Source organism: Hypanus sabinus, chromosome 4 (genome assembly GCF_030144855.1).
Source record: "Hypanus sabinus isolate sHypSab1 chromosome 4, sHypSab1.hap1, whole genome shotgun sequence".
Lineage (NCBI taxonomy): Eukaryota > Metazoa > Chordata > Chondrichthyes > Myliobatiformes > Dasyatidae > Hypanus > Hypanus sabinus.
The window spans coordinates 70,688,641-70,715,998 of record NC_082709.1 but is presented as its reverse complement, the minus strand read 5'-3'; the positions used below and the strand labels follow the sequence as shown (position 1 = coordinate 70,715,998).

General features: G+C 42.4%; 1 protein-coding gene across 9 annotated transcripts in view; it reads right to left on the bottom strand.

The window, feature by feature from the left end:
- LOC132392867 (receptor tyrosine-protein kinase erbB-4-like) overlaps nt 1-27,358 on the bottom strand; it is a 942,732-nt gene that overhangs the window by 345,423 nt on the left and 569,951 nt on the right. For all 9 annotated transcript variants that reach the window (XR_009511679.1, XM_059967363.1, XM_059967364.1 and 6 more), the window contains exon 5: nt 7,809-7,874. Coding sequence is in view for 8 of the 9 variants with exons in the window: in XM_059967363.1 (XP_059823346.1) it covers nt 7,809-7,874 (66 nt within the window). In the remaining variant the exon portion in view is untranslated. The remainder of the gene's footprint in view (nt 1-7,808; nt 7,875-27,358) is intronic.

Genomic DNA, 27,358 nt, shown 5'->3' with positions numbered 1-27,358 from the left:
CTTGAATTTCACTTAGCTTACTTTTTATCATTTTCGTTCTTGGGTCCCTAATTCTATGAATTGTATTTTCTGCTATCTTCTTTTTCAGTTTCCATGCCAGTATTTTCATAGATTTCGATCCACTTTCATAATGTCTCTGTTTCAGAAACATTAAGTTTTTCCTGATTTTTTGCGTAGCCAAATTATTTATTTCATTCCTAATTCTTTTAATTTCCCCTAATGAATCCTGTGCCAAAATCAATTTGTGTTTTTTCTCCAGTTCCTTCAGCCTATTTTGTAATTCCTCTAATGTTTTATTCCTTATTTTTTTTCTTATATGAAGATATCACTATAATTTTCCCTCTTAAGACCGCCTTCAGAGTATCCCATAAAATGGGAGGTGAAACCTCTCCATTATCATTGAATTCTAAGTAGAGACCAATTTCTTTTTTAATTTGTTCCTTAAAGTACGGATCATTGAGTAGACTTGAATTTAGTTTCCAAATAGTATTCTTTGGTTGTAGGTCAAAATCAGCAGATAAACATTTAGGTGCGTGGTCACTTACATCTATTGTCCCAATTCCACAGGTGCTTATTTTGTCTTTGTCTTTTCCAAATGTTATGAAATAGTCTATTCTTGTATATACAGAATGTGGAGCAGAATAATGAGTGTAATCCCTTCTGTCAGGGAAAAGGTCCCTCCATATATCAATTAAACCAACATCCACAAAAAGTGTATTAACTTTCTTATGTAAAGATTTTGTTTCATAGGTTTTTCTATTGGAAGAGTCTAAGTTTGGTTGTAATTGTAAATTTAAGTCTCCCCCACATATCAGGAGACCTTCTGTTTCTGTTACCATAATATCAGCAATTTCCTGAAAGAAACCAATATCACTTCCCAGGGGTGCGTATATATTCAATAGAGTAACTGAATTGCCGTCTATATTCCCCCTTACCAGAATATATCTGCCTTCTTTATCTCCCATTTCAAATATTTTTTCAAAATTTAGCTTACCTGAGATAAGAATAGCAGCTCCTTTCCTATGTCCTGATTTATATGAGGAGAAAAACAGATTAGTGAAGCCCATTCTCTTTAGTTTTTTATGCTCATTAGCACTTAAATTAGTTTCCTGTGAATATACTACATGGGTTTGTTCTTTTGTTGTTTTGGATAAAATTCTCTTACGTTTGATTGGATTTAATAGCCCATTTACATTAAAAGAAATGTATTTTACCTTGTCCTTAGCCATCTGTATTTATCTGTCAATGTATCATTGAAATTAGAATAAAACTTAATTGATCTACTCCCTGAACAAATAAGAACCAAGAAACTCGAATAATAACAAAAAGGGCAACAAACTTGTGATCCCAAGGCTGAGGTCTCTAGTAAATGACCCTGTGTTGAGCTAGAGGCGACATCTAGCTGTGGGGGATAACCCCTCCTATTTGTGAGTTGAGGGCCCTCATTGCAGTATTCATAAAAGTCAGTGAACAAATCCATTACACAGAAAAGATTTCCCTGTGTACTCCTCCTATATATACATACACTCACATATATATATATATATATATATATATACATACACACACAGTACACTCATACACATATATGCACACACACACACACACACACACACACACACACACACACACACATATATATATTCTCATTTTGATGGGGAAAAAGGAGTAAGTGCGCGAATAAAGAATGACAACTAAGTAATATAAAATCCACATTATAATAAGTATTTCTTGAGATAGGTATATCACTGTGTACTTTTGCTTCTGTTTAGCTTCTCAGCATTTTTAAAGTTAGCCAAACCTTATGGCTCTTCTGAAAAGGGTGAGGACTGTCTTTGGGAAACTCCTTGTCTCTTCCTGATATGTTTCTCTCTGCTTCATCCCGTCTCCTGCCGTCTCGATTCTCGCACTATTTCCCAAGCCAAGCGAGACAATTCCTCAGCCAGGCTTTCTTTCGTTTTGGTCATGGTGACGGGCAACCTTCTGGCCTTCATGTCTGTAGTCGCCCCTTCCACTGTCTGGTACAACTGCGTCCCATTGTCATAAAACACTCGAAGTTTAGGAAGGTAAGGAGTTTGAAATCTAATCTTATTTTGCTTTAGTACTCGCTTTACTTCGGAGTATTCTTTGCGTTTCTGGAGGACCGCAAGGGAATCTTGGTCGAAATATATTAATTTATCCTCTAAAAACACTCTCTTCTTACCCCAGGCCCTTCGTAGAATCTCCGCCTTGGTGCTGTATCGAAGGAATTTAATTATAATTGATCATGGCTTTCTATCCCCAGTAGGTTTTAGAATGAGCGCGCAGTGCGCTCTTTCGACTTCCAGCTTCATAGCCGGGAGAAGCTCCAGCACGTCCTGTGGTAACTTTCCGACAAACTCCGTCATAGACGGGCCCTCCGCTCCTTCAGGAACATTGTAGATTCTGATATTTTTCCACCATGATCTTCCCTCCAAATCAAGCAGTTTACCTTCTTGATTATGTATGATTTTCCACCTTCTCAATGCGAGTCTCTGCTACTGCTATTTTTTGATTAACACTGGCGAGTTCTGCCTTAATATCACAGAGCTGCTGCTTTATATCTTTCTGGACCTCCATTATTTCTTTCAGGATTTCGAAGACATTCGCCGCTTCGTCTGAACAAGGCCCGGCGTCCGCCTCGCTAGCACGCGGTCGGGTCAGAGAGCCGCTCACTGCACTCCTCTCGGACCCAGGCTCCGCAGTGTCGCTTTTTTTATTTCTGTTCTTTTTCCCCATTCTTGCCCCTTTTCAGTTAAAATATTTTTCGAAAAATACTATATTTGGCGGGTTAATGGGGCTTAACACACGTTTTTCTGGAGGAGCTAGTGACTTAAGCTGCCGTTCTCGATGATGACGTCACTGGAAACCGTGTCTGCAGGTTTCAAAGTTGCCATGTGAAGGGGGAAGCCCCAGAATCACTGGGGAAGCTTGGCAGGCTGATGGAGTGCGTGAGAAGAAGAAGCAGGAGCTTGCTGGGGTTCCCTTGCCCCATGCTGGGGAACTTGCCCTCAGCTCCTGTGCCAGGTTAGACCTGCAGCAAAACCCAAGAGGATTCATCGGAATGGCAACTGCCCAGCAACAAGGAAGAAAGGTCAGTTGTGTTTTCCTAATTCCATTACTTGTGCATGCTTAACTATACAGTAGAATTTATAAATTGCTTTTGTTTTATTTGTTTAATGATGGTACTTGGCATCTTAAACATTTCTTCCTCCAGGCAGTTAATGTGATCAACTATTCTGGTTAGTCCCCTCTCCCCTCTGTCTACTACCACCTGACACTTACACTGGATTGTAAATACTCCAAAACACTTTTTAACATTATGTATACATTATAAATACATGCTGGTACTTAGGTGTTTATTTCATACTTTAACCTCTAATCTTAATATTTAAATTACTCTTTATTCTTTATAATTGTTAAATGTTTTTGTTGCATTTCTTGCCAATGCACCACAGGAAATTCCTACTACATGTAAATGGAAATGGTGAATAAAGTTGATCCTTGATCTTTAAATTTTAAATGATTTAAATTTTATTTAATTTTGAAAGTTATCAGAGGTTTCTGTCAGAGATATGTAGAAGCACTGGAAAAAAAAAGGCAGATGTCAAAGCTAACAGTGACACCAAAGAATTCTGTAGGAGCTCTGTGGATGTGACTGATTCTGGGGGGCACGTGTTGACTGAATATTTTTCTCAAGACCTTATCCTGGTTCCAGGATGGTCTCAGCCTGAGGTGATGCAGATCTTGGATGCCTGTGACTGCGGTGACACAAGAAATGAGTGGGACTCAGTTAGAACAATTCAGACCGTTACATTCTTATGTCCTTACCAGCTTCAACTTAATTATACAACAGATGAACCTAACAAGAGCATAGTTCTCCGAAAGTGGCATCACAGGTAGTCAGGGTGGTGAAAAAGGCTTTTGCTATGCTGGTGCTCATCAGTCACATTACTGAGTATACAAGTGGGATGTCATGTACAAGGCATTAGTGAGGCTGTATTTGGAGTTTTGTGTTCAGTTTTGACCACCCTGCTACAGAGTGCAAATAGCATAATCAATAAAATACGTCATTCAGTTGGAAAGAGTGCAGAAAAGATTGACAAGAATGTTGTCATGATTTAAGGGACTGAGTTCTAGGGAGGGGCTCACTAGGATAGGACTTCATTCACTGGAGTGTCAGAGAAGGAGGTGTGATATTACAGACGTACATAAAATCAGGAAGGTCAGAGATAGTGTGAATTCGGTCCTTTTCCCAGAGCTGTGTAATTCATAACTTACAGAGTGTAGGTTTAGGATGAGAAGAAAGGGACTTAGCGGAAAACTGAGAGGCAGTTTTTTCACCTAGATGATGATCTGTATTTGGACTAAGCTGTTAGAGCAAGTAGTGGATAAAGGTGCATTAACAAGATTTAAAGGACACTTGGATAGGAAAGATATCAAAGGGATGTAGGCTAAACATGGGATGATTTAGATGGGTGTCTTGGTTAGTGTGGGTGATTTGGACCAAAGGGCTTGTATCAATATTGTGTAACTCTATGACTCAAGTTAACATTTAACAAATTAAAAAAATACAGGTGATGGAGTCATAGACACTACAAACACAGAAACAGGCCCTTCAGTCCATCTATTAAACTATTAATCTGCCTACTCCCATCAACCTGCCCTCCATAGCCCTCGAATCCATGTACCTATACAAATTTTTCTGAAATGTTGAAATTAACCCCATAGTCATCACTTGTGCTGGAGGCTAGTTCCACATTCTCACTACCCTCCGAGTGAAGTTGTTCCCCCTCATGTTCTCCTTAAATATTTCACCTTCCACCCTTAAACCATGACCTCTATTTCTAGTTTCACCCAACCTCAGTGGAGAAAAAAAGCCTGTTTGCATTTACCCTACTTATGCCCCTCATAGTCTTGTATGCCTCCATCAAATACTGGAAACGTAGACAGATACTGATGCTAGAAATCTGAACTCAAATCAGAGAAGTAGGACTTGGAGAAATGGTGAGTGAAGGTGTGGTGGGGCATTTGAATGTGTAGATGGAGGATATTGGTTGCCGAGTGATGGGGTGAGGACAGAAGAGCACTGAGTGAACTTCATGATGCTGATGATGGGAGTGGGTGCAATGCTATCTCTGAACTTGACCAAAGTCAAAGTAAATTCATTACCCAAGCATGTATATGTCACCATATACTGACAGACAACCAATGTGCAAAAGAAGACAAACTGTGCACATAAAAGCCACATAAATAAATAATACTGAGAACATGAGTTGTGGTGTCCTTGACAGTGAGTCCAGAGGTTGTAGAATCAGTTCAGGGTTGAGGAGAGTGAAGTTATCCTATGGGTACGGTCCTACACCACAGTCCTCACGATGCACCCGTGGGTACAATTTCCTCAGGGCTTTTAGCATCAGCTGCAGCTCTCCGGCACAGATTAACACCATGCCTGCTCCTCCTGTTGGGGAAGCACTTTGTGGCAGCAAATGTTGCATTGCTCCAGGGAGCCTATGGGAAGCCAGGTCCTGTGAAGCCCGTGGGTACCCTGATTTTCCCAGTGCCCATCTGAAGACCTTGGTTGTGAAAAGTGGAGACTGAAAGGAAGGTCTTCTTCCTAAGGGATGTTTGAGGTGAGACAGGGATGGTCTATTTCCTCCCCAACCCCAAGTTGAATTGTCAAGGTGTCACTGGCAGAGGTGACAGATGGGATCAGAGTGAAGAACATGGATACTCAAGGGTAATATTGTCTGTCAACAACAGTATCTCTATCCTCACTAGTGTACAAGGACTGAGATCACCTTTGACCTCCTTACCAGTATGGGTAGCTAGCACTGATGCCATTGGCTGCAGCACCTGTTGCACATCCCAACTCACATTAAATGTGCAACTGAACTTTGTTAAAGAAACCAAGAGCCAGTCAGCACCTGCAGTGTCAACAGGACACTCCGTGCATCTTGATGTGTGCCTTGTGCATGTGGCATCTATACTTGGTGGGTATCCAAGGTCTTCACATGGTTACAGGGACTATCAGTGAATTCACTATCCAGGCCATTGTTTCTTTTTGCTAAAACCATAGGGCAGGAGGTATAGGAGCCTTAGGTCCCACAGCACCAGGTTCAGGAACAGTTATTCCCCTTCAACCATCAGGTTTCTGAACCAACATGGATAACTTCACTCACCACAACTCTGAACTGATTCCACAACCCACAGATTCACTTTCAAGGACTCTATAACCATGTTCTTAGTACCATTTATTGTTTCATTTGCACAATTTGTCTTCCTTTGTATGCTGTTTGTCAGACTTTGCATATTGTTTTTCATAAATTCTACTGTATTCCTTTATTTTATTGCAAATATATGCAGGAAAGTGAATCTTGAGTTAGTATATGATGACATATACATACTTTGATAATAAATTTACATAGATTTTGTTGGAACTTGAGAAACACCAAGGAGACACTTCCTCAAGAAAGCGATACATATCATGAAAGATCACCACTGTCTGGTCATGCCCTCTTCTCACTGCTACCATCAGGCAGAAGGAACAGAAGCCTGAAGTCCCACACCACCAGGTTCAGGAACAGTCACTTAACTACAGCCATTAGATTCTTGAATCGAACTGCACGACCTTAATCCTACCTCAGCCACAGAAGATGATGGACCACCTCTTTCATGACCATAGACTTGTCTCTGATTAAGTTTCCTTTGCACTCTCTTTATCATTGTCTTATATAATTCATGAGTAACTGATGTTCTGTATCTTACTGTCTGAATCTATGTTCCTACGATGTTGCAGCAAGCAAGTTTATTATTGTAACTGCACCTCACTGTACTTCTGCACAATAATAAACTCAAGTTTATACAACACTTGCATGGTGAGTTCTGACAAGAGCCATATAATTGGATGGGGCTGGCTGGCAAAAATAAACTTAGTCAGGTAAATGACCTTGAAGGTAATGACAATAATAAGCACTGACAACCACAGTGCTGTATGGGTGGACGAGGGAGGATACTCCAATCTGTTCAAAAGCATTCCTTTATATATTTTCTTCTTCCCATTCAGTGAGGAGGAGGCAGAACTAGAGTCCACCCCGGGTAATTATTCCATGACAGATTGCAAAACAATACCTGAAAATTAAAATCACCCTTGCTGGAAGAAGAATGGAATTTCATTGATGTGCATGAAGGAGACCTGTACATTCCATTTTTATTGATATAACAATAGCTGTAAAGTAGCTAATCAGTGACCAGGGTCTAAAATAGAGAGGCAGAAGACATCTCTTCAGAGATAGGTAGCCCAGCCTCAAGGAGATGTTGAACTCCCCTGGGCTATGGTGTGAGTTCTCTGTCTGGTGTGACACATACAACAGTATCAATCTATCTCAGAATTATATGGCTGTATGTTGGCAGAGACTGTCAACAAAGAGAACTCTCAATGCAGATTACTATTGTGTGGTGAAGCTGCTCTTACTAGATACACCTGACCACCACCCATTATAAATATTTGACATATAGTATCAGGTCTTCTGCTGGCCGGTGGCATAGTGGCATCAGCACTGGACTTCGGGGCCAGAGGTCCTGGGTTCAAATCCGGCCGGCTCCCTTGCACACTCTCCATGCGTGCCTGAGTTGAGTGTCGAGCTAGCAACTCGACCTCATAAAAAGAAAAACCTGGAGGGGGATGGGCTCCACCAGGTTTCAGATGCCCAAGACACGGCGTATGATGAGCAATCACCAAAAAGATCGGTGCATTTGTGGTGTAGCTGGACTTTATGAAGGATACTCACGGGTTTGACATTGGTTCGCAGATGGACCCCAGCATCGGCCATTGCAAGATTTGTGGCATCTTCCGCCTATGGACGAGAACAAAAATTACACCCAATCTGTCACCAACTACATATTAAACATGCTGATCAACTGTACAGTGAGCTCACTTCAAAAACATGGTCACTAAATAGTAAATGGTAAAAGATAAATCGAGAAATCTTCAATTAGCAATTGCAAGGATAGAGGGATTCTGTCATGGACAACACTAGTCATACGTATATTGAGAAAAATATTGATGAATCTCTTTCTGGAACCTCTGGTATCTGTAGTATTATTATAAAGATCTGCATATTATTATAAAATGCATGAAAACTGGCAAATATTCAATAAAGATTTTAATGCAGAGCTGAGAAATTACAACAAAAGGTGACAGTCTTTTCACCTAAAAGGAGAAGATTGGGGATAATTGAAGACATAGAATCGTAGTCATAGAGTACAGAAACAGATCTTTCAGACCATTACATCCATGTCGCCCATCAACTGATCTACATAAATCCCATTTACCAGCACTTGGTTTGGATGCCTTGGAAATTTAAACACTCCTCCAGATGCTTCTTACATGTTCTGAGAGTACCCCTCTCCACCAGCCACTCAGGGAGCTTGTTCCAGATTTCAATCACTCTCTGGGTGTAAAAATATCTCTTCAGATTGGCTCTAAACATTTGATTCTTTACCTTAAACCTATGCCTTCTGCTGAAGAGAGAAGTTTTTAACTAACTACCCTTTCTTGAGCCCTTATAATTCTGGAGTTTCCCACTGATTCTCCTTGCCTTGAAGGAGTAGAAATGCAGTGTATCCAGATTCTCCTCATATATGAAATACTCTGTCACAGCCAACATCTTGGAGAACATATCTACAGCCTCATCTACAAAGTATAAACTTAAGAGATATGGGCCCTTGAACTCATTATGACCTTGCACTTTATTGTCTGTCTGCACTGCACCTTCTCTCCAGGTTACACTTTGTTCTACAGCAACACAAACAAAATGCTGGAGGAGCTCAGCAGACCAGGCAGCATCTGTGGAAAAGAGTACAGATGACGTTTCTGTTCAACCTTGTTCTACTTCAGTGCACTGTGTAATGAATTGATCTGCATGAAGAGTATAAAATACAAGCTTTTTACTGTATCTCAGTACATATAACAATAATAAACCAATTCAATTCAATCAGATGTGATAAATTTAAGATGCTCCCAATTTTAGTCCAAAGCTGTTGTATATAAATATGCTATAATCCCTGAAAACTCAAAAGAGTTTTACTCAAGGAACAGTAAAAATGGAGAGCACATGATCATTGTGAGAACTTGAAATAAATCATACAGCATGGAAACATTCAGCCCATCACACCCATGCTAACCAATGGGCACTCTCCATGCTAATTCCATCTTCCAATTCTTTGTCCATGGCCTTCTCTGCTGAGGCAATTTAAGTGTTCATCTTCTTACATGCTTTTAGTGACTCTGCTCCCACCACTCTCTCAGGCAGTGTATCCCGGGTGCACCTCATTTTCAACAACACCTCATTTTCCGCCTGCACACTTTCCATTAACATCAAATTCTCAAACATATGGTAACTGCTATCCTTTGTCCCAGTGATATCTGGATTCTGGTTACGATACTCGCCACTGGGTGCCAGTTCTTACTTCCCCTCTCAGGGGCAGACAGCAGTTTCTGAAGGACTACTATGATGACACATCCTTTGCCCATGGAAATTTTCATAAGTGTGTCAACCCCGACACTGGCATCACCTTAGCAACACCCAATCAGTGAACATCTTCAGGTTTGGGTAGGTGAAGTAGCCAGTAAAGGTGAGGAACAGCGACTTTGTTGACCTCTCCTTCCCTGGACAGATAATACCATGTGCAATCTTATCCCAACAGTCTCTCCATCCTTAGCGTTACCAGACTTCACTCATTATGGAGGACAAACTTAACTTCATCAGGTGACCCAACAGCACACTAGTGGTTTATTAATCCAGTGGTCTGGAACAGAGAAGAGGAATAATTGGAAATAGGGATGTTTATACCATGTCCAGTGTGATTATTCAACCAGCAAGGTGGCCAAGTCATTCAGAGACTGTTTCCCTGAAATTAGAATGACAAACCAAGGGTTTTCATTTCAGAATAAAGGCTTTGGCATTTAGGATTAATCTGAGATAGATTTTCCTTACCAATGAGTCTGTGGAACTTGGGAATCTCTGTTCACGAATGCTGTTGGTTACCTTGTCATAGTGTATATTCTGAACAGATAGAATTCAAAAGGGATTCAGAAAGAATCATGGTGGAGATAGACTGGGAAAAGGAAATTGAGGCCTGTGATTTGTTATGTATAATATTAAAGAGGTTATATGCTATAGAACTTAATGATGAGATAGGATTAAGAGAAGATTAATTTGATTTGTCACATGTATATGAAAATATACAGCGAAATGTTGTTTGCATCAACTACCAACACTGTCCAGACATGTGATTAGGGCAGCCTGTTAGTGGCAACATGCTTCCAGCCCACATAGTCACAGGGAGCACATACACTCAGTGGCCAATAACCTCTCACTCAATGTCAGCAAGATCCAAGGAGCTGATTATTGACCGGAAGAGGAAACTGGTGGTCTGTGAGCTTTTCCTTATCAGGGGATCAGAGGTGGAGAGGGTCAGCAACGTTAAATTCTTTGGTGTTATCATTTCAGAGTATCTGTCCTGGGCCCAGCAGGTAAGTGCCATCATGAAGAAAACATGGCAGTGCTTCCAATTCCTTAGAAGTCTGCGGAGATTCATCAAGCTATTTAGTCAGTGTTATGGTCCGGATGCAGGTCATTGGGACTAGACAGAAAGTAGTTTGCATTGACTAGATGTGCCAAAGAGCTTGTTTCTGTGCTGTAAAACTCTATGACTCCACTTTCCCTACACTCATGATTGTGATTAGGCAAAACTCAAATACCATCAATAAATTCACCGATGACACCAGTGCTATTGACAGGATCTTAGATGGGGATGAGGAAGCACTGTGGAGTGAGATCGATTGGAAAGTCAAGTGGTGTTGTAACAAGAAACTTGCGCTCAACATCAGCAAGACCAAGGAACTGATTGTGAACTTCAAGAAGGGAAAGTCAGGAGAACACACAACAGTTCTCAGTGAGGAGTTAGTGGTGGAAAGTGTGAGCAGTTTTAAGTTCCTGGGCATCAAGATCTCAAGGATCTACTCTGGGCCCACCATACTGATGCAATTATAAAGAAGGCACAAGAGCGGCTATACTTTAATACGAGTTTGTGGAAATTTGGTGTGTCACCAAAGACTCCAGCAAATTTCTATGGATGTATTCTGACTGGTTGTATCAGATTCTACAAGGCTTTGGATGACTCTAGACTCAGCCAGGTCCATCGCAGGCACAGCCCACCCCATCATCTTCCAAAGATGGTGCCTCAAGAAGGTGGGATCCATCATTTAAGGACCCTCACCATCTGGGACATGCACTCTTCTCATTACTAGCTTCCAGAGGAGGCACAAGAGCCTGAAGACCCAACCTCAATGTTTCAGGAATAGCTTCTTCTCCTCTGCCATCAGATTCCTGAATGATCCAGGAACCCATGAACACTATCTCATTATATCTCTTTAGTAGTTTATTTATTCATGTTTATTCTGATTTATAGCAATTTGTTATGCTTGCGCTGTGCTGCCGCCACAAAAGAACAAATTTCGCCATCTATATCAATGACAATAAACCTGAGTCTGATGAGCCTTGATTAAATTCTATGGTAGCGAAATAAAGCCAGTAGAAAGAGTGGAAAACACAGCCAAGCATCAAATGGCCGGAGCATGGACTCAGGGAGGGTGCAGTCGATCAGTTCAAACAGCAGAAAGGATTCTTCAAGCATACCCATTAATATGAAAGGAATTATAGAAAGGTGGGCAGTTTGTGCCTCCATCACAGCTGAGCTTGCAAAGTGGTTTTACTGAAACACGACTCTGAAAGGAAAAGAGAGTAAGGGCCACCTCAAGATCTAGCAAGACCATGGAGAGCAAGGTGGGTGAATCCTTCATACCCTGGATAAAGAGGATGAAAGTGCCTTTCAGTAGCTAAGAATATTACCGAGGAAGAAATGAGCACTGAGCCTCCTCAAGCATCAAAATACACGTCATAGAAAACACATGACTCTCAGAGATCAGCTTTGGAGCGTAATGTACACTCACTAAGTTCGTTGATGAAATCTAAGGTTCTGTCATTTATAGAGGGAGCCAGAAATCTGGAAGGGGGCATCAATCGACAGCTTTGTGAGAGAGCAGGCAGAAAAAAAATCCAAACAAGCCATCAGAAGCAGCGAGTGATTTGGTGGCTGCACTAAAACCTTCGCAGAGGTTTCGACTCTGTGTGGAGCAGCAGTTTCATGTTCCAGCAACTCAAAATTTACTAGCTCACTCTCCGCAAAAAAGCTGAGGGGGACACTATCAGAGGGAGTAAGCGCATAAATTATAGTGCTGTAGAAACCTATAGCCTGGAACAGGGTCCCACAGCCCATTGGGTCTGATCATTAAAGACCCACACTCGGAACTGAATCTTTAAAAACCATTTACACTAATCCCATTTCATTCCCACCCATTCCCATCAATTCCCCCAAATTCTACCACTCAACATACACGATAGCAGCCATTCAAGGAACAATCAAACTCCATTTCCAGAGTCAACCAGCCTACACTGCACTTTATTCTGCCTTCTGTTATTGCTTTTCCCTTGACGCTACCTCAATGTACTGGATGCTTTGAAACAATTTGTCTGGATGGCATCTAAAACAAATACAGTTAGTATTGTGACAATTGGTTTATTATTGTCACATGTACTGAGGTGAACTCTAACCCTACATACAGTATGTGACAACAATAAACCGATTCTAATTTCAAACAGTTTGTGACAGGCCCTTCAGCCTACTATAAAACACCTATCTACGCTAACTCCACTTTCCTTCACCGCATCCCACCAGATTATCTCTCCTCCACTTCCAGCTGCACTACCTGACCAATTAAACTATCGGCCGATGTCTCCTTGGGACGCGGGCGGAAACCACAGCACCCAGTGGGAGAAACCAATGCGGAGAATGCATTAACTCCAAACAGACAGCAATGAAGCTCGAGGTCACTGGCGCTGTGGGGCAGCAGCCCTCTCCACTCCTTTAGTGTTGGATTGCGGTGTAGAATTGGAATTTTTCTTGTAGTTTAACTTTCCTATGCTTGGTTCAATTTTTATATAATCACCTATAATACTTATAATTGTTCAGTGTATTTTCCAGTAATCCAGTACAGTTGCTTCTGTACTTCTCTGGAAGCTCGTTAGTTTTCAGTAGCAGGTGTCACACCACTTGAATCTGGCTGCTTTACAGGTTAATTATTATCAGTGGAATTTTGTTATCTCTTATCTGAGTAGAAGATGACCACAAGTGTCTTTATCCAGTGTTCCTTTCCTTGTCCTCTTGACTTTTTCTTGTTTACTCCACTTTGAAGAGCCTTTGGATCACAAAAGGACCAGGATCCTACTTAGGCAAAGGTAAACAATGATCTTTTGTGCTGTTCTGTGGAGTTTTCTCTTTAATAATGCACTCTCTGCTTTTGCCTCCTGGAGTTCACATGAAGCACATTCATGTTCTGGCTTCACACCAACCTTAAGACGTTACGATGTTTATCAATCTCCAACGTGCTCTGCTCCGTCAGTCAGCTTGGAAGGGAAAACAGGGAACTGGACTAATTGGCAGAGCACTAGGAGTTGCCTCCTACTGTGCTATGTGTTGCAGACATCTAGCGACACCAGATAAAAACAAGCACAATCGTAAAAGGCTACAATCAAGGCCAGCCATTGTTCACTTGTCAACCAGTGAACCTCCCTTTTGGGCTGTTTCTCGCTGTGGAGGTTCCAATGATTTGCCCTTTTTTGGGTCAGTTTCTCCCAGGTTTCTCCAAAATGACATCTCATTTGTTCCTTTGATGGGTTCAAAAGTTTATTGCTGTAATTACACATCTTGTCATAGGCCTTGTTTAAGTGTCACTTTGTTGCTGCATTAGAGTTCATTTGAGGTAATTATCTCTGCAAACTGCAGCGGGCTGGCAATGCCTGTGTGTAATTTGCTGTCATTCCACACCATCTGTTTATTTGTACCACGCTTGTATAGGTCGCTTGTTCAGAATACATTCTAATGTTAATGCACTTCACACAAAGCAAAGATGTCTTCATCTACTGTTGTTTCTTTACAGATAATTTTCTGAGGCGTCTTTCTTAACGGTTTCAAGAATAAATTTCCCAGTCTTTAGCGATGCCAGTGAAGGCTCACCAGCCTGCACAATGGGTCACCGGGAATCCACCGTGAGAGATTTACCACGGACAGTAAAATCTCCCCATATGGCATACCACTTCCCTTCTTCCCAATCTCAATTTGTAAACGAAACCTCACACTTAAATTCCGCACTGTGCTCCAGGACTTACTATTTGTGTAGGCTTGTAAGTACCGTTTGTCTTTGCTGTGCTTTTAGAGTAATAATAATAAACCTCCACATGGTTTCTTATTGTTTTAATTCATCCATGCTTCAAACCTTAATGATCTGCAAATCTGCTTTTCATGAAATCATACCATGTTCTCTTAACTTATTCCCATTTACTACAGCTTAACACTCTCTTTTAGGCTTTTGAATCATATCTTTTTTGAACTCGGCAGAGACATTCTAGGCCGAAGGGCCTGTTCCTGTAGAATACTGTTCTATGTCCGATGAACAGCAATGAGCCCTGCACAGTTCCAGCTGGGATATCCCTCACTAAAGTTCCACACTCTAAGACCTTTGCTTTTACCTCCACTATTTTGTGTATGAATTTATTACATACAGCATGTAAGTGTACTGTGGTAACTTCTACTTTACAAAAGGACCACTCGACAATTTTATGGCCAAGAGGACATCTTTACCTGGGACGGGAAATGATATTTAAAATACAGAGGCTTTCAGGTACCTCATGTGTCATGGGTGGAGGAACTATATAAAATGCACACCGGAAGTAAAACCCGGCCAACCCTGGAGCAAGCCTCTTGTTACCAACAGCTTCCCGATTGGTATTAACTTACTTTTAATAATACTCATATTACAACACTTCTCCCCCTTTAAAGTCCAACATCCCCCAAATATAGAAGAACTGGGAAATGAAAAACAGTGGTATCATTAGCAACAGGTTAACAATACCAAACACCTAAAAAAACGTGGCAAATTCCACATTCAATCTATAAGAAAAAAGCTATCTAATCAAAGATTCAGTCTGTCAGGAGGTCTGTGAGGGCACTGCGATCTACGCACTACCCCCGGTGAAGCACTGCCGGTGAGGATGTTTTGGGTGGATCTGGTGTTGGGGACATGAGAGGGGTCTGTGTGAGAATGTCCATCCTCTTCAGGGGACTCTGCCCCCTCTGCCAGTGTCTCTCCCTCTAGCAAAGTCACTGGTGGACATGCTTCCTCAGTAGTCTGTCCCACCATTGGAAACTACCTCTGAGCCAGAATCATGACGCAGGCGTACATGGTCCTGATGTCTGCGGAAAACCCACCCATCAGTCAGCTGAACAACATAGGAGACTGGAGCACTCTGCTTAAGAATAACCTCAGGTAGCCATTGCTGATTATTGCTACTGCTGAAGTTTCTCAAACAGACATTGTCATCTGGTTTTAACTGTCTTTCTCGCGCTTGTTGATCATCTCCCTCCTGACTTGGTGCACTGCCATTGACTGCGACCCCCATGTCCTTTCTGGATATCCTTAGCATTATTAGCAGCCGTCTCCATGCCTTGAGCAATCTCTAGGGTTTTCATGAAAGTCAACGGCGGGGTTTCCCCCACCAAGCGGCATTGTATGGTGTCATTATTAATGCCGCATACTAATCTGTCACGGAGCATGTCATCCAACACGGCTCTGAAATCACAATGCTCCAACAGCTGCCGAAGCTCAGCCACAAAATCACCCACAGACTGACCTGGCTTCCCGACATGGCTACGAAACTTGAACCATTGGACTATCACAGATTTCCGATTGTGGTGGTTCCCCATGAGCTTGACCAGTTATTCATATGGAATTTCTCCAGGTTTCCACGGTTTGGCTGAGTTCCGTATCAACTTGTACGTCTTTGCCCCACACACATTCAGGAGAATAGAGCGCTTCTTAGCCTCCTCAGTAATTCCATTAGCACAGGAAAAAAGTGTCCCGACCTTTCCTGATACTCCAGCCAGCCCTCGGCTCCCTCCACAAATTCACTGATAGTCTCGAACATAGCCATCTGAATGTGAAGCTCCTTGTCCGCTCACAGCTCCTGTTTGAAACGTGCCAACACATCCACAAGACCAGTTCACCTCGTCACCAAAAATATGTGGTAACTTCTACTTTACTAAAGAACCACTCGACAATTTTATGGCCAAAAGGACATCTTTATCTGGGATGGCAAATGATATTTACAATACAGAGGCTTCCAGGTACCTTGTGTCGCGTGGGTGGAGGAACTATATACAATGCACACCGGAAGTAAAAACCCTGCCAATCCCGGAACAAGCCTCTTGTTACCAACAGCTTCCCAAATGGCATTAACTTACTTTTAATAATACTTACATTACAACAACTACAACAGAAGAATAAGCCTTTCAGCTTGTGATATTCTGACAAATTCATCAAACTAGTAATTAGATGCCTAAATAAACGAATTCCTGCTGTTTACATAAGGTCCATATCCGTCCATTCGCTTCATATTCATGTGCTTATCTGAAAGCACCTTAACTGCCTCTGTCATATTTCATTACATTCTAACCGCATATTCAAGGAACTCTCCATTCTCTGTGTAAAAAAAACTTGCGCCAGATATCTTCTTTGAATTTAGCCCCTCTTGTCTTAAATGCCTGAAGTCGATATTACAACCCTGTAAATGTCTAATGGGAAAAAAACACTGCCAGCTCTCTACTCTATGCCTCTGATAAGTGTATAAACTTCTATCACGTTTCTTCTCAGTTTCCGCCACTCCAGAGCAAACAACGCAAATTTGTCCACGCTCTCCTTAAAAAAACATTTGCTCTCTGATCCAGGCAGCGTCCTGGTAAACTGTGTCTTCAATTTCTCCAAAGCCTCCACATCCTTCCTACAAGGGTGACTAGAATCAAACACCTTTCTCCAGATGTAGCCGAACTAGAGTTTCAACATGCTCTGTCGTCAGTAACATTTAACATGTGTTTGTCGTAGCCGGCAAAGTCAGAGCCGTAGAGACATATAGCACAGAAAGAGGCTCTCCAGCCCACCATGTCCAAGACAACCATCTATATTAATCCCCAAGTTTGACAAAAGCTCTGGGAATAAAGGTGGTGACTTGAAAATGGCTCTACTCCTCAAGAGATCCATTGAAGAAATGACGTGTGGCAGACTTCTTCATGTCTTAAGTAAAAACAAAATTCTATGACACTAGGTCAAGGTTTTAAACACAACCACTTGAGCCTCATTCATAAAAATATGCACAACAGTCTTTTCTCTGCCACCTCTGAGATGAGGGAAGATTGAATCTTTAGTTGTGGAGCAAAGATTAATACTAAGGAGATCACATCAGGAGATTGGTGTAGGGCCTGCTAGTGCGGGGTGATGGTTCCTGACTACTTCGCCATTGGGTTTCAAGGATGGGACTGTCTGCACAGTTGTCAGAGACGTGATTAGGCTGAAATAGGGGATCTTTGGTTACAAAAGACATATCGAGAGAGGAGTGTTGGAGCCTGCCTGGAAGAAGAATAAAAGCTAATTTCCTTGAACTTGGGCAAAAGCAGTTGTCATCTGTACCATCATTATTAATCACACATATATACATACATGTACACACATGCATGTGCGAGTGCACGCATACGCTTACACATGTGCATACGCTTACACATGTACACACGCACAGATATACACATACACAAGTGTGCGCGCACACATAAGCAGAGAAAAAACTACATACACACACATACGCAAGTGTGTACGCACACACGTGCCCATATGTACACACTTGAGAGATTCTACAGATGATAGAAATCCAGAGCAAAACACACAAAATGCTGGAGGATCTCAGGTCTATCAGCATCTATGGAAATGAACAAACATCTGACATTCAGGCCGAGGCCCTTCATTGAGACTGGCAAGGAAGAGAGAAGAAGACAGAATAAGAAGGTGGGAGTGAGGAAGGAGTGCATGAGGTGGGCTGGGGAGGTGGGGGATGAAGTAAGAAGCTGAGAAGCAATAGGTGGAAAAGATAAAGGACTGAAGAAGAAGGAATCTGATAGGAGAGGAGAGTTGTCCATGGGGAAAAGAGAGGGATTGATCCCAAGGAGATATAAGACCATAAGACATAGGAGCAAAATTAGGCCATTTGGCCCATCGAGTCTGCTCTGCCATTCAATCATGGCTGATCCTTCCTTTCTCTCTACTCCTCAACCCCAGTTCCCAGCCTTCTTCATGTAACCTTTGTTGCCAAGTCCAATCAAAAACCTATCATGATCTGATAGGTAGATGAGGAGAAGAGAAGAGGTAAGAGAGGAGCCAGAGTGGGGAATGAAAGAAGAGGGAAGTGGAAGAAGGAAAATTTATCAGCAGTTAGAGAAACTGATGGTCATGCCATCAGATTGGAGATTACCCTCACCGGGAAATCCTACATTATTGTTGATGGGGCGAAGGTGCTCAACAAAGCGGTCCCCCATTCCAGAGCACTGGATACAGCAGACAACCCCAAAAGATTCGTGAGTGAAGTGTGTATACACACACACATACATTGCACACAAGCAGACACAGAAAAAAAACTATGCACTTACACATGACATACATACACAATACACATGCATACACAAGTGAATGTCATGAATTGACCCCAAGATGGACATCGTGTGATACTTAATGTAACCCCTCTGCTTAAGCATATCAGACACACAAAGTCCCTGGAATACTTTAGCAAGATACAGGATCTAGCCAGAAAGGATGCAAAAGGATTTCTGGGCAGGTACCCACTGATGAAGATCCTTATCGGTCCATCCTCACCCACAGGCGAGCACTTGCATTTGTTTTGCGTGCTTTGTGGCCTCAGCTTATTCCATTTGCTTTACATTGTTTCTGAATGTAAGAATGAGAAAGCATTGAATGGTTTATTTTTTTAAATAATTTGTCATCATGAATAAAAGTTGATTGTGCATTTAAAAAATCTTTTTTTTGCCAAGTGTTCCAGCGTATTGACAGAACATGGCCACCAGGTGGGTTATATAGCAAATGCTCAGCTCTCCCTCACTTCCTTTGGTCCTCTAAAAAATTTATTGCCATCACCTGACTGGGGGTTATTCTCTAGCGAGCAAGACCAAAGACTGCAAAATCCCTGAAGAAATTAAACTTTTGGAAAAATTGAAGAAAGTGCGTAGGTGGGACTGTTAGCCTGTGAACGTCAGTGAGAAAGTCAAGCATTGGGCCTGAGTGGTTCCGGTAAGATGGTGGCGTGCTCGAATGCACAGCCATCTGGGTCCATTCAAAGCTGTAACTGTTCGTCCTTTGTGTCTTTTTTATTATCACAAGATACCGCTGGGCACTAAGAACCTCAAGTACTACAAGACTACCCTATCAGCGAGTTGCTCAATAGTGATGGAGCTGGGCATATTGATTGCCATTGCTGTGTTGTCGCATGGACTTGTTGTGTACCGTCGCTATGCCGAGACGGTGCAAGTGATTGTCATGGACATTTTTATTGTGATTGCAAGGCCCTGTTCGACATTGGAAATGTATAATACTGCAAGTCCAGTTTGCTGGTTCATTGGTGAGATCAACCATGGAGGAGCTGCACTGACTCGATTGCCTGTTGCAGCCACCCAGAGGAGGAGATGCTGATGCCATTGTGGGGGAGAGCAGAGGCCTCAGTGGGCACGCTAGAATCTGTATTGGGTTGGAGGCTGGCCTCTCCCATTGGCACTATCCTCCAGTGTTCGATCACTGCTGCCCTCTGGTGTTTGCTCTCCAGCATTTGCTTGGTGGAAGAACAAACTGGACCAGGACAACTCACCATCAATTTACAAGCCATTGCCATTCAGGGACCTGGGCTATATGATTTATTTTCCTTGTGACTGTTCTGTTGCTCTGCCATTGTAACCACATGTGCTATTTGTGCAGTGTGCTTGTGTGCTGCTGGCGATGTGTTTTGCACCTTGACCCGAGAGGAACGCTGTTTCATTTGGCTATATTCACATATGTTTGAATGATAATTAAAGTTGAACTTGAACAAATTCAAAATCAAGTTCGGAGTTTAAACCATGGGATCTGTCCTCATTAACCACTAGATAATGAGCTTGTGCGATCGCTGTTTCACTCAGTTCAGAATGATGAGGCGAATGTTCACATCATGTTAATAATCTATCACCACAACCAATTTCGAATCCATACCCTGCACCCTATGTACCCTTCTTAATGACTAGGTGCAGATAAGAATAACAAGAGCAGGGCTGGAACAGAGAGTGCTGTGAAATTCAGCTCTATTTTAATCATTTTTGGTTTTCCAAAACCAAACTTCCCTTGTGAGAATTAGAAGGTATTTACTATTTACTCTTGCTAAATGTCAGCTGGTTTAGTAAACAACATCCACAGTTTTTAATAATAGCCAGTTGGATTCTCAGAGGAATCTGTTGTTCATTATGGCTGCATGCTTCAGCAATGAACAGCACAAAAGCAAAGGCAGCCAATGACTTTGACCTTCCCATGGTAAGACTGAATATGAAATATGCCTCTTGTGTTTCACTAATATGTCAGAGCTGTTGTGAAATGATCTCACCCCGGTGGGGAATTCACAAAACTTATTCAGCAATAACAGCTGTAACCGTAGATCATGGAGTGTTAATTAATGATCTTTAATTACTTATCAGGAGTCGCAGAAGCAAGCGCACAGGCATGGTAGTGGGACGGGTGGATTAGACAACCAACATGAAAAGCAAGTCACCTAGCCTACACCATATTAGTTCAGGTGCATGGGATTATTCTGCTCAGAGTTGGCATATAGCCCTAAAAAAAATCCTTTCACAAATGGTGCTTCTAATCATGGAACTAAGCTTGCACCAAAGTGGCTCTTGTTGGTGTCATATGGGCAGGGACAAGCCCTTCAGCCCAATGACCATCAAGCACCAATTTACACCCAGCACCTTCCTCCTTTCCTTTCTCCCATGGTCCGTTCTCCTCTCCTATCAGCCCTCTACCTTCTCCACCTATCTCCTCACAGTTTCTCACTTCGCTCCCCTCCCCCGTCCACCTAGCACCCCCCTCACCTGATTTCACCTATCAGCGGGCATCTTGTGCTCCTTCCTATCCTGCCACCTTCTTATTCTGGCTCCTTTCCAGCCCTGGAGGGTCTCGGCCTGAAACATCGACAGTTTATTCCCCTCCACGGATGCTGCCTGACCCAACTGAGTTTCTCCAGCATTTTGCGTGTTGCCCATGTACTTTAATCTGATTACTTTCTCTCCGCGTTCCAATCAACCCCTCCCCTCCAGCCCTCAAAGATTCTGCCACTTACCTGCACATTTTATAGCACGCAATTAACCTGCCAACTTGCACATCTTTGTGGGTGTGGTAGAAAACCGGAGCTCCTCTCACAGGGAGAAAGTGGACCAGAGTGCACCAGAGGACATGACTGAACCCGGGTCACTGGAACTGTGAGATTGTAGCTCTACAAGCCACCCTATTCTGCCTCCCCACTTCCCCCTGTGGTTTAATGGGCTTCTTACTTTAACAGCTATCCCTACTGACTTGGCCCTTGCTACCTGGGAACAAGCAGGGTTTGAAATTCGATAAGCACCTGATAACTAAACTTCAACACTTCCTTTATCAAACTCACTACAAGTCCTCCCCAACTTGAATGAGCATTTGGGAGACTGGTAGATGGGTTTATTGGCTGCTACGAGGCTATAGGCATCGTCTTCCATGTGGGGAACTAGTTTTATGGCTGCATTTCTGCCTGGAGAACTGTTCAGGTTACAAACAGTCGACAGGAATGGAGTGGTGCCATAACCTGGGGAACACCACAAATTCCCCCTTCTTCGCACTCCAACAGCTGCTGTTTTATTTCTGTTTGTTTGGGATAGCTGTTATGTACTTAATATTTCAGAGTATTTGAGTAATATCATAAATAAGTTGTTTGATTAAGCATTCTTCTTTACTTAAATAATTTGTTACAGGCTATATATAAAAATAAGTGAATTGCATATGTCTTTTTCTTGGAATTAGTTTAATGTTCTGGAATTGCAAAACATAACAGTGGTGATGAGGAAACACTACATGAACCTGAGACGACTACCAACGTATCAACCTGTTGAAGCACAGTGAGACGTTCGAGTTAAATAAAAAAAAGGAATGGACAAATTCATGAGTTCATAAACAGCGAGTACCAGGTGATAATAATCACAATGAAAAAAGAGCATAGACTCCGGCTATTTTCGAAAGAAAGACAGGTCTGATTGCACAAGAGCTAACTGCAATATACATACTGAGTGAACTGAGCTATATTTTGAAGCAAATGAAATAGTCAATGAGAAGCTTGCCAGTTGAAATGAGTGCACTGGGTGCCAGTTTGCTCAGACTGTTCCAAATAAACCAGCCAAAATGAGCTTTGCTGATATTGTGAAAATAATGCAGGAACATTTAGAACCAAAGCCATTGTTGAATACAGAATGGTTTAGGTTTCATAAGCGGAATGAAAGGAAGGGGAGTCCATTTCAGAGTATAGTAAGTGATTGAATTGAAGAGATTGTCCAAGCATTCTCAGTTCGGTAATAGGCTTAATTACACACTTACAGGTTGTTTAGTTAGTGTAATCTTCCAAGAAAGTATTCAAAAACAACTCCCAACTTAGGCACAATTTACATTTAAAAGAGCAATTGAAATAGTTGTATCAATGGAAACAGCTGACAGAGGCACTATTGAGTTGTAGCCAGGAATGAAAGTGAATGTGAACAAAACTGCAATGTCTAACCAGAAACTGGCCCGGCTGAACAAATTGTGTTACTGTTGTGGCAGGGGCTCACATGCACCACACCAATGCAGGGTTAAAGGTGAAACTTGCAGAAAATGCAACAAAGTAGAACACATACAAAGAGTGTTTCGGGCAGACAGAAATAAATAGTCCGCATAGGAAGGAGAAAAAGATTAAAAGTCAAATTGCAGTTTCAAAAAGAGCACTAGTCTGCATGCTGTTGATGAAAGATCTGATGATGATGAGAGTGGCAGTGGACTGGGTGGCCTTGAGATTTACAGTGTGAAAACTATCAATTGACAATCAATATGGCTCCCACCGGAAGTGAATGGAATTGGACACTGGCTCAGCTGTTTCAGTCATTCCACAAAATGAGTTTTAATGGCATCTTAAAGATACCAAACTGTAGTCTGCAGCTAGCCAACTAAGAACTTATAATGCAGAAAAGATGACTCATAGAAATATAGAAACATAGAAAATCTACAGCACAATACAGGCCCTTCAGCCCACAAAGTTGTGCCGAACATGTCCCAAACTTAGAAATTACTGGGCTTACCTATAGCCCTCTGGTTTTCTAAGCTCCATGTACCTACCTAAAAGTCTCTTAAAAGATCCTATCATATCCGCATCCACCACCGTTACCAACAGTCCATTCCATGCACTCACCACATTCTGAGTAAAAAACTTACCCCTGACATCTCCTCTGTACCTACTCCCCAGCACCTTAAACCTGTGTCCTCTTGTGGCAACCATTTCAGCCCTGGGAAAAAGCCTCTGACTATCCACACGATCAATGCCTCTCACCATCTTATACACCTCTATCAGGTCACCTCTCATCCTCCATCACTCCAAGGAGAAAAGGCCAAGTTCACTCAACCTATCCTCATAAGGCATGCTCCCCAATCCAGGCAACATCCTTGTAAATCTCCTCTGCACCCTTTCTATAGTTTCCACATCCTTCCTGTAGTGAGGCGAAAGATGCATACTCCTGTAGGAAAGGCATTTGGAACAGTGAGATATAACAACCAACAAGCCACATTGGGCTTATACGTGATAAAAACAGGAGGGCTAGCATTGTGTGGCCATGATTGGCTGAGACAATTACAACTTGATTGCAGATCCATAAACCATTTGCATGCCACATCCCCTGCAACAGAATCAACTGAAAGTGAATTAAGAAAGGTACTAGATGATGCCACAACAGTGTTCAAGGATGGCATTGGAAAATTCAAACATATCAAGGGTAAAATGGTGTTAAATGAAAATGCCACACCCATGTTTGACAAAGCCAGTCTGGTTCCTTATGCCATCCATGACAAAGTAGCTAGTGGGCTGGATCACAGGGAGGCTGAAGGAATTCTTTCCAAGGTTGACTGGAGCCCGTGGGCAACACCAGTGGTCCCAGTAGCCAAGAAGAATGGGTCTGTCGTGATCCATGGTGATTTTAAGGTCACCATGAATCCAATACTGATCAGTACAGACTGCCCAGAATAGAGGATATCTTTGCAAACCTTTCTGGAGGAAAACACATCAGCAAAGTGGACAGCTGAGTCTTACTGCAGAGGGAGATGGAAAAGTCCAAAGTGTTTCTCACGATAAACACTCACAGAGGGCTTTATTACCATAATAAGCTTATTATTGGAGTAACATCTGTATCGTACCATCCAGCTGCAAATGGCTTGGTGGAAAGGTTTGTCCATGGTCTAAAGAACGCACTGTGAGCAATGTCAGCATAACACACTACACTAACACTGAACCGGAAACTTGCCAATTTGTTCCTTGCCACAACCAATGCACCAGCTCTGCTGTCCCTGGGTCGTCCCTTACACTTGTGTTTGGATCTCCTCAGACCCAATCTCAGCAGGAGTATGCAGGACAAACAGCTGAAACAAACTGAGGCACCCTCAAACCAGGTTCACTGTTTCACTCCCGGACAAGTGGTCCTGGCGAGGGATTACAGAAGCGATCAAACGGGAAAAGTTACGGACAGAACAGGCCTATCCTTCTGCACAGTGCAGATTGCTTCTGATATCATCTGGCGATGACACATACATCAGTTGACAACAGCAGAGTCAATTGTTAGAGAAAAAAATGTGGCCAGAACTATCAGAACCACTTCCTGCAGTCCCAGAGTCAACTCGTATAAGCACTACGGAGGAGGCACCAGAACCTGAGATTGTTTCACAGCTACAAATCTCACCTGCCAAGCAGAATGGTTCCCCTTGCCATTAAAGATATTATCCAACAAGAGTAGGAAATCCTCCACAGTGATTAAATCTTCAGGCCTGAATGTGCCAATTGAAAATTTACTATGCTGTGGGTGTCGGTGTAGTAGTTGTGTTAAGTAGCATATTGTGTATATAACTGAGATCTATTCTACATTGAGTTGGAGTTTATAGCTAGGCAGGGAGTAATGTTGTGTTTTGAATACTTCAGCAAGATTTGAGTAATATCGTAAAACATATTGTCTGATTAAGCATTTTTATTCATTTAAATAATTCATTACGGGTCATATGTAAAAATAAGTGAATCACATATAGCATGACGTCACCACAAGATACATTTGGCCTTGCTTAAAGTAAAAATGAAACTAAGACCAGTTTGGCTGGGCTCCCGTCTTTTCCCTTGCAATTAGTTTAATGATTTGGAGTTACAACACATAGTAATATCCACTGTGGGAAAGGCCTGTGCAAGTCCACAAGGGAGGAGAGGTCTGTAAATTCATTTCCACAACATTGATAATACTGCACACTATGAAAACTGCAACAAAACGCTGGAGAACTCAGCAGCAGGTACAGCGGGGAATAAACAGCTGACGTTTTGGACCGAGACCCGTCATGAGTCTGATGAAAGGTGTTGACCCAAAACGTCGACTGTTCATTCCCGTCCATAGGCGCTGCCTGACCTGCTGAGTTCCTCCAGCGTTCTGGGTGTGTGTGTTGCTGAACATTTCAAACATCGCTTGTGTTTATAATTGTGAAAACTGCAGTTTGTGTGTAGCTCCAGATCCTAGCATCTGCAGTCCCTTGTGTTATATTATACACTGATACTTGGACCGTCATATTCTGCCCTGTACAATCACAGTTTGTTTTACAGACTGGACATACCAGGGACTGAACTTTTCTTACATCTTCAAACACTTTGCTACAGCCAAAACTGACGGACAGTCTGTATTTGCTTCCACCTAAAGTTTGGCCTCATGACTGACACAGTCTTCCAATGCAGTACAGGCACCAAGAAGAGACACAATGCAGGAGGCATATAAGGCCGACAAGTAACACCTTGTCCACACATGGATCACAAGCAACCCCACTCTGTACCTAAGCATCCTACAGTAGAATCACATTAGTGATTTCATGACCTGAAGGGGAAAATGACTTCTCAATTTTCACAAATGACATTCACTTTTGGTCACTCCATTATAGGAAGGATGTGGAGGCTTTGCAGAGAGTGCAGAAGACTTTTTTCAGGGTGCTGCCTTGATTAGAGGACATGTGCTCTAAGGACAAATTTGTGTTGTATTCTCCAGAACAGCAGAGGCTGAGGGAGATCCAACAAAGGTTTATAAGATGATGAGAGGCACAGATAAAGTAGAGTCAATGACCTTTTATTAAAGACAATGTATCTGATACTAGAAGGCATGCAATTAAGCTAAGGGGGGGTAAGATCAAAGGGGAACATTGAGGAGGAATTCTTTTTAGCCAGTGGGTGGTGAATCTGTGGAATTCATTGCCACAAATGGCTGTGGAGGCCAGGTCACTCGGGTTAAAGCAGAGGTTGACAGGGTCGCAGAGCATGTGCTACTGGACTGCGAGGAAACAATATGATTTGGCGGTATGAAACGATATGAGTCAGCTACACCTTTCATCATTCCCTGTCACGCCCACTGTTGAGCTTGAATGCATGCGAGTTCATTACGCACGCGAAGTCATTACCCATCCGAGGTCATCATTCGCCTAAACGCAGTGACACCCTCGCGCCAGGGATCACTGGTTGGCCTTGGGTAACCAGCCGCCTCGTGCGGCCAGCGAGAAGTGCCATTGCTACTGGCCTGGAGCGCGGACAGATGGCCGCTGCCTCTAAACCTGTTTAGCACACCAAATGTTCGTGGGGAAGCCGGTGCTAAAATATTCGCAGATGACCTAATTCGGGCTCGGGGTTTCGTAAGCATCAGAGCAGCTACCTCGCTGCGATCTACTGAAAGTCATCCCTCAAGCCAAACTTTTGTCGGCTGCTCTCTCCGGACTGCAACCACCGTGGCCCCCATACGGGGACCTCCAGCCCTTACCTTGTCCTCTCACTGGTGTGATGCAATGCTTTTATATGTTCATGCGAGGAAAATATGCGCTGTGTGTTTAATATCCAAACGTTACTTAAAATGTTATGATGTATTGACTTACAAGTGAGTTATAATTGACTTATCACTATATTCATGCAAGGAAAATATGCGCTGTGTGTTTAATATTCAATTTATTAGATAAACCCTTTTAGAAATGAAATTGAGTGAATTAGCC